The sequence below is a fragment of the Emys orbicularis genome, chromosome 1 (assembly GCF_028017835.1).
Source record: "Emys orbicularis isolate rEmyOrb1 chromosome 1, rEmyOrb1.hap1, whole genome shotgun sequence".
In the NCBI taxonomy this organism is placed as follows: domain Eukaryota; kingdom Metazoa; phylum Chordata; order Testudines; family Emydidae; genus Emys; species Emys orbicularis.
The window spans coordinates 329905882-329919072 of record NC_088683.1 but is presented as its reverse complement, the minus strand read 5'-3'; the positions used below and the strand labels follow the sequence as shown (position 1 = coordinate 329919072).

At 39.1% G+C, this 13191-nt stretch overlaps 1 protein-coding gene across 2 annotated transcripts in view; it reads left to right on the top strand.

The window, feature by feature from the left end:
* Positions 1 to 13191, top strand: part of ZMYM2 (zinc finger MYM-type containing 2) — a 185168-nt gene that overhangs the window by 144000 nt on the left and 27977 nt on the right. For both annotated transcript variants that reach the window (XM_065420814.1, XM_065420807.1), the window contains 6 exons: positions 3785 to 3950; positions 5328 to 5362; positions 7166 to 7295; positions 7456 to 7571; positions 8483 to 8654; positions 10651 to 10758. In XM_065420814.1, coding sequence (XP_065276886.1) covers positions 3785 to 3950; positions 5328 to 5362; positions 7166 to 7295; positions 7456 to 7571; positions 8483 to 8654; positions 10651 to 10758 — 727 coding nt within the window. The remainder of the gene's footprint in view (positions 1 to 3784; positions 3951 to 5327; positions 5363 to 7165; positions 7296 to 7455; positions 7572 to 8482; positions 8655 to 10650; positions 10759 to 13191) is intronic.

Below are 13191 nucleotides of genomic sequence, written 5' to 3'. Positions count from 1 at the left end.
TATTATAATTAGCAGGTTAGGGGCCTCTTAATTTTTACATGAAATTAATGCTCACGAGAGGCCTCAGAATAGCAACCCTGGAGGATAAAATCCTCTCTTCAGATAGCAAGTATGGCAAAGGCAGCTGTATGTCAAGGTCCCCACCCTGTCCAACTCTATCACGAGTCAACCCAGATCTGGAGATTTGAAGGGTAAGAGTAGCTCAGTCCTCATCATTCTTTGCTGAGAGACCTACAAGCTTGTCAGTGCCAAATGTAGTGATAGCTCTTGCAATATGGATACTTATCTAGTCAGAAAAGTGTGATCTGAAAGTGAAGGATTTTGTATCCTGACGCCAACTCCCTAAATTATTGAATCCCTTTATGCTAATATATCAGTGTAATTACATCTATTGATGCAAAAGCAGTGGTTTGGATATAATTCAAAAGAGTAGCTGTGTAGATGAGAATATAAAAGGTAATCTTACTTAGTTGATTTGTGACACTTGGCCACAGTTCCAATAAAGTAATTTGATTTTACTGTAAAAGAGCACTGGCTGAGAAAACTAAGGATGATAACTTAAAGGGTTTTCCTCAATTCTGAGGGCTAGTCTACACTGGCAATGTGGCCTGTGTAGTCGCGGCAGAGCACTAGGAGAGAGCTCTCCCAGCGCTCTAAAAAAATCACCTCCACAAAGGGTGTAGCTACAAGTGCTGGGAGCGCGGCTTCCAGCGCTGGTGCACTGTCTACACAGGCGCTTTACAGCACTGAAACTTGCTGCGCTCATTGGGGTGTTTTTTCACACCCCTGAGCGAGAAAGTTGCAGCGCTGTAAAGTGCCAGTGTAGACAAGCCCTAAGTTAGAAATAAAAATGGTTTTTCTTTGACTATAGCTTGTGCCCATATTTAGAGGGTGACTCAAATTTACCATGGGTTAATGATTGGGCTAATCATGTATAGTGATAACAGTGAAGGTATTGAGAGGAATTATTTCAAATGTTGACTGAGTATACTATACATCACAACTTCTTTGTGTGTGTGGTCTTTCATACAAGCAGTATTATAAAATGCTTTAGAGTTGAATACAGTTTACAGTGTTAAATAAAAGAAGGTAGAAAAATAGGTTGAAAATTTAAGCATAGCTAAGGGAGAAAAGATACACGTTGAACTGAGACTTGAAAGGAGTTTGAGAGTTGCAGGGGCAAAGACATAGGTAAACTATTCCAGAAGGCAAGATGTCAGAGAGAGGAAGTGAATGTAGCATGAACGAGGGGCGGCAAAGAGACTGAAGGACCCGAAGCAGTTTGGAACAAGTTCATGAAGCACATTTGTTTTTTAGAAGAGAAACTGAAAACTATTCTCAAGCCCAGTGAGGACAAGTATAGTTTGAGACTGGGGATAATAATGTGTTTACACTTTGTACACGTGAGAAAGCAGACAACACTGTTTTGTACATGCTGGAGTTAGAGAACTGGAACTTGGGGAGGGAGCTATGACAATCAAGGCAAGAAGGGAGTCAAGAATGGATAAAGATTTCAGCAGAGGTGGAGCCAAGGCTGAGGCATAGACGGACAATATTGGGAAAGTGATGATAGGCAGATATGCAAATAGTTCTGGGAATTCCCGGTCAAAGATGCTAATGTTCTAGATAGAGATAGATGGAAGGAAGGGAAACGGGAGAGAGAGGAAACAGAATTGTTTGAGACAACGGTGCAAATGTATTTGGTTCAGGGAAAGGGTGTTTATAGGGAGGAGTTATTAAAAGTGTAGAAGGCTATGTGGGATTGAGTAACTAGTGTGAAAGAGATAGCTGAGGTGTAAAGATAAAAGAAGGTAGAAAATCGTGGAGATGAAAATTGAACCTTGAGGAACACTATGGAGAAAGGCATCTTGGGACGAAGTTGGAGCTCCTGCCAGAGACAGTATAGCTCGATAGGTAGAAGCAGAAACAAATGTTTCCCCATAAAGTAATTATGGGGCAGTCCTAGAGGGTAGAATGGTCCATATGTCAAAGATTTCACTGAGGGGGAGAAGAGCAAGGAGGGAGAAATAAATTATCAGCAGAAAGAACACTTCCATTGTATTTTGCAAGATCTGGTTCCTTATATTTGCAATGAGGAATCAGATGGGGGGAAAGAAAGGTGTGCTGCTATCGTCAAGCTCCATCTACAAGTCCAAAGTAGATGGATCTTTCTACTAAACTGGTCAGCTGAGAAGTTAGTGTAATAGTAGCATTAAGAGGCATATGAATTAACACCTGTTGAAGAGAAATGGAGCAGTTTGCAACTCTCAGAACTAATGTTTCAATCTTTCTGTTGACCCTGAAAGAGAGTGCTTGCATTGAGTCACATCTAGAAGGGTTAGAAACACTTTTAATGCAAGTATTTTCAAAAACAGATGCCTAAAATTCAATTCCTAAGTCCATAGATAAGCACCTTAATATTTCAAAATCTTGGCTCAAATTTTATGTTCCACAGAAATTCTCACAGGGTCACTAGAGAATGACACCAAGCCGCTAATTCAAGCAGAAGAGACTAAATACTGTACCTGATACACATACACGTAAACACACACCACTTAGTCTCTTTTGTGCTTTAACTAATTGGCCTGGTGTCATTCTCTCATTACCCTGTGAACACTAATGGTGCAAATTTCAATTCCTCAGCAATCAGATCCTCATATGTAACTTCAGTGCTATATGTCTCTTGACCAATTATCATATCTGTTGTACTGTGTACTGCTTTAAATGGGTTTTCCAGTGTATCTCATTCAACAGATCTATCTGGTTTAAGTACCCTTAAACCTTGTATTTTCCCTCCTCTGTTTTTAGTATCATTTGGCACGCAGGTGTCAACAGATGTGAAGAGCATTGTGGTTATGAGGATTTGCTTGCTTGCTGAGGGACTGCAACTGGCACCATCAACATTCATATTATAACTTAGTGTGACTGATTCACTTCAATGGAAGCTTTATTTATTAGAAAGGAAACCTATCTTTGGGTGGCATAGATGCCCAAGTAAAGTTGTCATGCTGTCTGATGTATACATAATATAATGCAAAGCTAAGTGTGGAGACCTACAAGATTCCATTTAGGAGCTTGAGTTATGTGCTAATCATTGGGTTCCTGACCAGAAACATTGAAATGGCAACTTGAGCTTCCTGTTAGATTTGCAAAATATATATTTGTATTGCTCTAAAACTGGTGAAACTTAAATTAAACAATCATATTAATATTTATTATTTATAACAATTTTACTACTACTGCTATAGCACAAAGTAGATAAAGACACAAGGTCCCTTCACCAAGGAGCTCACAATATAATTCAAATACAAAACATTGGACAACAATATTGTTGCTTAATTACTATTTCATTGTGGATTGGAAAGAATCCTTACGGAGGTCTCAATCTCTGTCGTCCTCTCTTGTTTTGCAGAGTGTTTCAGTGGACTTTGTTAAAAATGGTTCCATGACATATAGATATCTTGCTGAATATGCAGAGATGAGCTAGTTTTATGGACTTAAAAACATGTAAACAAATGACGCCTGTTGATCCTTTTTTCAGTTTTATATAGTTGAAAACCAAATGACTAATGTATCTATACGTACAGATCAGAAGGTAACACAAATGTTGTGGAACTAGCAAAGTAGCTGTCTCAGTTGAAAATGAAACTTAACTGTTTAAAAGTACTCTAGAATCAATGATAAATAGCCTCATCATTAAGTATCCTTTTAAAATGTAAAATGATTAGTTCTTTTTCTGAGGTTTCTTTCTTTAAAAAATGTCAAAATCTCCCTTTCTGTTAAGGCTGCCAGGTGTGACTGTTGTAAGTCTCAAGGAACTCTCAAAGAGAAAGTACAGTGGCGTGGAGAAATGAAACATTTCTGTGATCAGCACTGCTTACTGCGTTTCTACTGTCAACAAAATGAACCTAATATGGCAACACAAAAAGGACCTGAAAATTTGCAGTATGGTATGTGATGTTTCATAGATCATAAAAGCAGAACTATACATTTATTATTCTGAAAGGACATTTTTTTTTATTTACAAATTTCAAGTGTGGCTCAATATTTTTCACTCAGATGACATCTACAAGCAATATGAACTTGTATTTACAAAGGAGAGACTTCTGTTAAATGAGAAATCAGAAATTGATGAGATTATATATTTTTCTTGCGATAAATCCTAGAGGCACCAGCCCCATTGTGCTAGACACTGTCCAAACATTTGTTTTACTGTCAGAAATTTGCTTATTGTGCCATTTGTATTGGATTTTTAATGTTAGCTTTTTGTTTTATTGCCTGTTTTGAGAGTGAAAAGTTCTGTAACTTGTCAATTATTCTGATTCTGTGGACAGGTATTCAGTACATTGCATGGGTAGAATTAAACACACAATTTCTGTTTAATGTTAAAGAAAAAAGAGACTAATTCCCAGCGGATCATGCTAAATAATTGCCCTTTACTGTACGTTTGTTCATATAGAAAACTTACTTGTACTACAAACGTCACAGTTTGAAGGTCGGCTCTGAGGCCAAACACTGGTTAAAGAAACCAAGTAATCTCAAGAGGAGAGGGAATAGTAGAACACACTTGCACTCATATTAGCTTCTCTTCAGCTCCAGTGTAATTTTGCATTTAATATGGTGGATAGGGGGCAGGGAACCCGCTCTTCCTCCCTCACTCCCAGTTTCTTTCCTTGTACTTTGGGGTCTTTTCCTTTCCAAGTATCCTTAGATCATGGGGAGAAGGGGGGATACCAGGGATTAGAGTTGAAAACATTAAAAACATGTTTTTCTCACGTGGGAACTCAACTTGCAACATCTTTTTGAATTGCACAATGCTCTCTTGCTTTAATACAAGGAGGCAGCTAGATCCTTAGAAAGAGCAGGAAGCTCATGTGCATGTGGAGATCATAGTGATACTTAGGGGCTTGTCTGCACACAGGAATGACACCAGTTTAGTTAAATCAGTTTTTAAATCAATTCATTCAGATTGCTGCAGCATCTTTGTGTGTACACTTTTAAATCTGAGTGGTCACTATTAATTAAGCTCAATTTAAGATAAATTGAAATAAGGTAGTCTTAAACCAGATCGAGAGTGAGCTCACATGGGTATTGCACTGATTTAACTCAGTGGATTTAGAAACCTGTGTAGTTAAAAGGGTGTAATTTCTGTGTGTAGCCTGGGCCTAGGACTGAACACAACTGTCATAAGCAGTTGGCTGTGCTTGTCCGGTAATACTGTGATAAAGTAACCGTCTTAATTTTTGTTGTTGAAAATTTATTTTATGTACTTTTTATATAAACTGATAAAATAAACACTGTTAATTTTGAATCTCTTTACATTTTAGATCAGGGTTGTCAAATTTCCCGAACAAAAATGACAGTAAGTATATAAAATATAATTAGATATATTAAAATGACAATTTGAACTTTTAAAGAAACACCAACAAAATAAGTAACATTTTTAAATGATTAAAATAGAAAACATTAATCCAACTTTGGGGTTTTTGTTGTTTTTTGTCATCATGATCAGTGAAACTAAATTGGCTAGCTTAAGTTATAAAAACAAAATTGTATTCATATGTCTTTTTAAATCACTTCCACTAAAACAAACTACTGGGTATTTTCTTGCTGAATTACATGAGAGTATCCCTTTAAAGATAATTCACAAGAAAATATAGTTTTTGTATGTTTTGTGTTCCTAATGAATAGGTGTATATAATAAATGCAGAAGGGAAAAAAACCACTGATTAATTAGCATTTTAAGGTTATGACCCATTGTGGAAAGGCAGAAAGTCCCTCTGATTATGCAAATAGTTATTATCAGAAGTACAGTCACTGCTACACAGAGTCCCATTGACTACATTTAGACTGTATGTGGGAATAACTGAGTAACTTTTTGCAGGACTGATACCTGTGTAGCGGAGAGCAAGGCACAGCATGAATGGAGCATGGAGTAACCTCAAGTTTGAATTTTACTAGGTTGTATCAGATTGTCACAAAAAGGGGGTTTAATAATGGTCTCTTCTTCCAGATTACCTTGTTTTAATTTCACACTAATTTATTTTTCTCTCTCTTGTTGAGATCTTCGGGATGCTTATTTTCCAACTAGAATAGATGATCTCCTTCAGATTCCTTACTGTTATAGAAAAATATATTTAGGCTTGTATAGAGCTAAATGTTAATTTATTATATATGTCTATCTTAATTTATATTTAGTTTATGTATAAATGTGTATGCATTAAACTTTTAGGGATTTCTGTAGTAATTGGAGATGTCAACCATAAGCCATCTTGATTAAAATTTCTGAGCACATACATAGAAAACTGCTTCTAGACGCATTGATTCAGTCCACAGTTTTAAAATAAAAAGCAGCTAAAAGCCCTCATTACTTAACCTTTACTTGTTAGGAAGTACATTGCCAACTATTGTAGTATTTTTTTAAATATTTTACTATTTTATAATATCCATTTGTAAGTCTTAAGTATTTCCTCTACTGATTTTAATTCACACTGCCATGTATAGGTGAAAACCTGCTTTGAAGAGAACTCTGTTCATCAGTGGGTTTATTTTTAACAGCAATTGAAACTTATGTAGTGTTCTGTCATGCAAAACCACCTTGATTTATTGATCATCACTTTTAGTGCATTTCTAGAAATAGAGTTGGATTACTGCTCTAGAGCCCATATTGCATATTTTTAGGATAAAAAAACAGCAGTGGAATGCTGAAATTAAAAATAAAAATTAGAATTGAAGACTTTTCGTTATGGATTATTATACCTCTAAAGAAGGTCAAATTTTAAGCCTAGAGCCTTTCAATTGTGTTGTTTTTAATAAAGTAGTTTAAAGCTAGAGCTTTTAAAAGTTGTAAACCAACAAGTCAATTTCTTGATGCTTTCATAATGTAACAGCAGTGAAGTCAATGTTGTAGTTTAAACTAAAATTTAAAAGTTAATTCTGAAAGTATTAGCCCAGAGCAAATAAAATACAGGTGTATTATGCTTCTGACAGAAGAAGCTCATTTAGAAATACAAAACAACTTTTAACTAAAGAGCAGTCACCGGTGCTGCTGTGTTTTGCTTTCTTTTCCAGGACTTATAAATGTTTAGAACACAAATATTGACTGGTATCTGAAATCAAAAACTGTAACAAATCAATAATGATGCAATTGTTTGCTTGTCTGTAGGGTTCAGTGCCACCCCCTTCTCCAACACTTAACAAAGAGATGAAGAACAAGGCAATTCTTTGCAAACCTTTGACAATGACAAAAGCTACATACTGTAAACCTCACATGCAGACAAAATGTTGTCAGACAGGTAACTAGTGAATATTAGTAGAAGTAACAGTTCGTTCATTTCACCTTTAATGTATTTGAATTATATTGGCTTGAAATATGCTACAGAAAGTTTAACTTTTCCAAGCTATTCTTGTAAGAGACTTTTAAGTGCCTTTCTGTAATTTGGCTTATTTTTATAGAAGATGATTGGAAGAAAGAATATGTCCCAGTGCCTGTTCCTGTACCTGTTTATGTTCCGGTGCCTATGCACATGTATAGTCAAAATGTTCCCGTTCCGACAGTGGTTCCCGTTCCAGTAAGTCATGCCTTATTTTTAAGCTGAATTGCATTCAACTTTAGCTAAGAGAATAATTTGTATTATTAATTATTTTGCATGTTACAGTCATTAGTACTGTGTTGCTTGAGTGGTGCTGCAGCACTTTTTTTTTAGGTAGAACAGTACTTTGCTAGTGATACTTCAGCTTCCTCACCATTCTTCAGTAAGCAACCTGCCTGCTTGCATATACGTAAGCTCTTACAGTGTTGTTTTGCTCCAGCAACAGTTTTGACTGGTGCATCTCTGCTGGGTGGTCAAAGATGGGGAAGTGAAAGATTGTGAGGGATGGCAGAGGGAGACTAGCAGGAGGGAGTAGAAGCAAAGAGGGAATGACAGGGTTGCAGTGGAAACCAGGATAAGATTTGGATTTCAAAATTTCTAGCAAATTAAGCTTCTTAATAGTTACCATTTACATAGCATTCTACATCTTCTACGTGATTTACTCAAGTGATAATCCTCACAACGCTTCTTTGACTAGGAAAGTAAAAAGAATTTTCCACATTTTACAGATGGGGAAATTGAGGCCACCAAAAGAGGGTAATGACTTGTCCAAGGCCACAAAGAGTAGGTAGATAGTCAGACCTGGGATTAGGAGTCAGGAGTCTCCTGGCACTGTTCTTTATTCTCACCACTAAATTGTACTACAGTACTTCTCATAGCATTTCTGTCCCTCTTTTTTTCACTCTGGTCAGCTGTATTCATGGTTTTTCAACCGTCTTATCAACTGTTGGCTTTTCTGCTAAACCTTAATGAGGGCACCGTTTCCTAAGCCCTGGACTATTGAGTCTTTTAAAAGATAGATGTAAAGCTTCTGTATTTAACTCTACGTCATTGGTAATCATTTGTTAACAACGAAATTTTTAAAGAGTTATTCATTCCTATCTGCTTAGGTGCCAGTTCCAGTTTTTCTGCCCACCACTCTGGATAGCAATGAGAAGATCCTTGCAGCAATAGAAGAGCTGAGGGGTAAAGTTCCTTCAAATCCTCTGGAAGCTGAGCTACTGACTATAGCTGAGATGATGCCTGAAGATGATGGAAAAACAGAGACTACGGATCTGAACAGTATGTTTTGTTGCTTTGGCCTTTGAATTCATGTGTTTTTACTTTTGTGTGTATGTATCTATAGTGTTCTTATATTACAGTAATTAAATTCAAAATTATTTGTGAATTCTAAAATTAATTGGAAACTTTACCTGTTTAAACAAATTTCTAGAATATTTCATCGTATTTGAGATGCAGGTAACTTTTAGAAATCTGTTCTGTGGCTTGGCTGGCAGCCGTGTAGATGCTGGAATCCTCCTCCTCACTTGCTCCTAGAGCCAGGAGGATGACAAATTGTCACCCAGGATTTTCTCACTCTGTAGGGCTCCTTCCTTTACATCTCTAGTTGGACTGCTGCTTCATTTAAAAAAACCACAAATGCAGGAAAGTGACTTCTCAGCTGGGTCCAACCACCATTTATCTATCAATCAATGGAGGCTAAAGAAAGAACAAATTAATTGTTGTTTTTGCAGTAGCACTTTCCTGTAGACACCTTACATTATTTATTAGCTGAGGGAAAAATTCACTATCTCAGTGGAGCAAGGCAGTGGCTGAAACAGTTTTTGCAATTGTGAGGAACAAAATCAGCCTCTCAGGGTGCCTAAAGACTCATTATAAGGGGTAAATTTTTAACGGTGACAGTAATTAACCATTGCAACAGTTTTTACCAAGGTTTGTGGTGGATTCTAAATTTTTAAATCAAGATTTTAAATCAAGATTGCATGTTTTTCTAAAACATACACTCTAGGAATTATTTTGGGGAAGTTCTATAGCTTGTGCTATACAGGGTGTCAGACTAGATGTTCAAAATGGCCTCTTCTGGCCTTAGAATCTATGAAAACCTGCAAAAGCAGAGTCTCTCCCTGAAGCAGAATGAGGAAGCAGTTGATGCAATTTCTGGGGCTGTGACAGTGAAACTGCTTTCCCACCTTCTTCCCGTCCCCCCTGCCAGCTCACCTGAAGGGGGAGAGAAACTCTCTCTGAGGCATCCTCAGATTCCGAGGATGAGATGATTCAAGACTTTCACTAGGAGAGGAATTTCTGCAAACTTTCCTGCCATGCACACTTTTTTTTTTTCTCCCCACGTATCATGATATGTTTGTGGCTTCTAAATTTTACCAGAAAAAAACTCTCCTTCAAACAGTAACCTAAAAAGCTTTTGAGAGGTCTCCGGAAGCTTTTTTCCCAGACTTCTTCAGCTATTTCTGCAAATTATCTAGAGACGATATGGACAAATGTTTTATGGCTGGGATACAGGAGGCTTACAAGGCTGCAGAACGTCCATGTCCATTAAAACTTAACGCTCACGAAACCAGAACCAGGGCCACCACCTCAACTGGAGAGTTGAAGGTGTTCCTGGACAAGCTTTGCAAGGTTGCCACCTCAAGTTCCCTTTGCTCTTTCACTAGATACTGTTGACAGAACATACAATGTCTGCAGACAGAGCCCTTTGACTGTGGAGAGCTTGTGTGCTCTGCATTTTACTGTGGAGAGCTTCTGTGTGCTCACAGAAACTCTACCTCTGACAGAAGCTGGGGAAGAGGTCAAAGATTCCTGTTTCCTTTCATCTCCTCTCCCTTTTCTGGTTTATCCTCTTGTTTTCCCTCCCTGTTTGTTTTTGAAAAGGTCTGCTATAAAGAAGCCCAGGATCTGTGCTGTTGCAGGCAAAGCCGCAGAAAGACAAATTATATTCCCACTTCATGCTAATTTGCTTTCTGTAGCTGGTTGAGACAGCCTAGATTACACAGGTCCTGAGCTTTACAAACCTGGACTTCGACAAGAGATTCTCCATAATTAAGCAGGGCAGAGTAGGCTAACATATCTTTCTAGCTGGGAAGGAGTCATACTGGAGAAGCAGAATAGAGCGCTCCAGAATTGGAAAATCTGGGCTGGTGATTTGACATCATCCTGCAGTGAGTATGTGAGGAGGAATTCAGTGTCTGCACTGTCTTGGCAGAGCCACAAAATGAAAATTAACTGTTAAATGGTAATATAATTTTATTTAATTTAATTACAGGTGTAATAATTGAAACAGACTTGCTAAACTCTGATACAGAGATGCAGACAAGCTTGCCTGATATTCCGTATGAACCAGATCTCGATATTGAAATTGATTTTCCAAGAGGTATTTCTGCTATTCTTTCAACAAATGTTCTGAATGAAATAGTCTTTATGGTCTGGCTTCATAGTCTTTTTGGTTGTGATACATACTGTTATAACATAAGAACACCCATACTTGTCCATCTAGCCCAGTATCCTGTCTCTGACACTAGCCACTGTCAGATGTTTCAGAGGGAATGAGCAGAACAGGATAATCTCGAGTGATTCATCCCCTGTCATTAAGTCCCAGCTTTTGCCAGCTGGAAGTTTAGGGACACGAGGAGCATGGGGTTGCATCCCTGACCATCTTGACTAATAACCATTGATGGACCTATCCTCCATGAACTTATCTAAATCTCTTTTGATCATGTTGTTATACTTTTGGCCATCACAGCATCTCCTGCAATGAGTTCCACGCGTTAATTGTGCGTTGTGTGAAAAAGTACTTCCTTGTTTGTTTTAAACCTGCTGCCTATTAATTTCATGGGTTGTGTTATGTGAAGAGGATAACTAATACTTCCTTATTCACTTCCTCCACACTACTTGTGAATTTATAGACCTCTGTCATCATCTTCAAGTGATGGTCCCTATTGTGTTCCACTAAGGGTTATGCACCAGGAGCCCAGAGCCAGAGCTTTTCAAAGTAATAGTATCCATTGGTCCACGCATGTGCCCTTGTACTGTCTCAGGATTTCGCCTGAGGTGATAAAGGGCAGGGTGGACGGACCATGCCTTCAGTTCCTTCTCAGTGCTGCGTGGTTTGAGTTGGAGCTTCTGCTGTTCTCTCATCCTTGGTGACGTACTTTCTAAACTTTACAGAAAAACTGTTTTTTTATTCTTGTACATAGGATTTTACTGATTTTGTAGTAATTTCTTATGATTAAGGACTTTGGGATGCAGCATTGGCCAGACAGTGGACTTTGTTGACAAGCTACTGCAGCAAGATTGTGCCCGCTTTCAAGCTGTTTTGGAGGAGTGCAAGTGGGTTGCTAGAATTATACTTGAGGCTGCGGTTGATTCTGCAGACATTCTCGTGTACAATGGCAACTGGAATTGTCATGAGGAGGGAATGCTGGTTACACTCCTCGGGCTTCCTTAGGGAGGTACAGAGCACAATTGAGGACCTCCCTTTTGCTGAATCACACCTCTTCCATCAGAAGATGGATGATTCCTTGCACTCATTCAAAGACTCTAGAGCCACCCTGTGATCACTAGACATTTATACGCCAGTGCCCAAATTTTATTGCCTGCCATTTACACAACGCTACAGAGCTCCCCAGTTCTACCACCAGCGAGTCTTTGAGACTCCACAGAAGCGCCCAAAGGTACAAAGATCCCATCCGCGGGGACAGTCCTGTGAGCAATATACTCAATCTTCTTTTAAACAATATTTCTGAGTGCATCTAAAGAACCATCAACCACTTTGCACACCAGCACTCTTGACAACCACCCCATTTGGGGGCAGTCTCAAACTCTTTCTGCCAGCATGAAGCGCAATAACAGTGGACAAGTGGTTCCTGGTTGTCATTCAACATGGCTATGTGATTGAGTGTATGATGCTACCTCCACCACATCCTCTGCCCCAGTCCTGTCTCAAGGACCACTCTCACGACAGTATCCTTGCCCTAAGGTGGACTCTCTTTTGCAGAGAGGAGCAGTAGAGCCAGTGCCCACAACCTTTCAAGGCACAGAGTTCTGTTCCAGTTATTTCCTAGTGCCCAAGAAGAAGGGGGGATGGAGACCAATTCTGTATCTCCAATGCCCCAACCGTTCTATTCACAAGCCAATGTTCTGCATGGTCAAGCTTGCGGCCATCATTCCCTCTCTAGAAAAAGGCATGTGGTTTACAGCTCTTGATATGCAAGATGCCTACTTCCACGTCGACATCCATACAACCCACAGACCGTTCCTGAGGTTCATGGTGGGCTCTCAGCACTTCCAATACAGGGTTCTCCCATTTGCACTTACCACTGCTCCATAAGTCTATGTGAAGGTTTTCTCTGTGGTAGCAGCTCATCTCAGATGACAGGGAGTCCTTGTCTTCCCCTACCTGGATGACTGGCTGCTAGTGGCACGGCCCAGAAGGGAAGCTCGAGAATTGACATCCCAGCTCCTTCTACTCCTCTTCTCCCTAGGGGTGAGTGTGAATGTTAAAAAATCAACTTTGCACCCTATACACGGTCCCTGGAGTTCATTGGCACACGCATTGACGCGACCTCTGCAAGTGCTTATCTGCCGAAGGACAGGTTCCAGACAGAACTGGACCTGATTGCTTCAGTGACATCCAACCCCCCGGTCTCAGCCAGAACTTGTCTTTCCCTCCTCGGTCACATGGCAGCATGCATATATGTCATGGCCTTCACTCACCTGTGCTTTTGTTGTCTACAACTATGACTGCAGGGAGTATGCTCCCCTATGAACCAACCCATTAACACCGTTCTCACTGTTCCACTAGAAG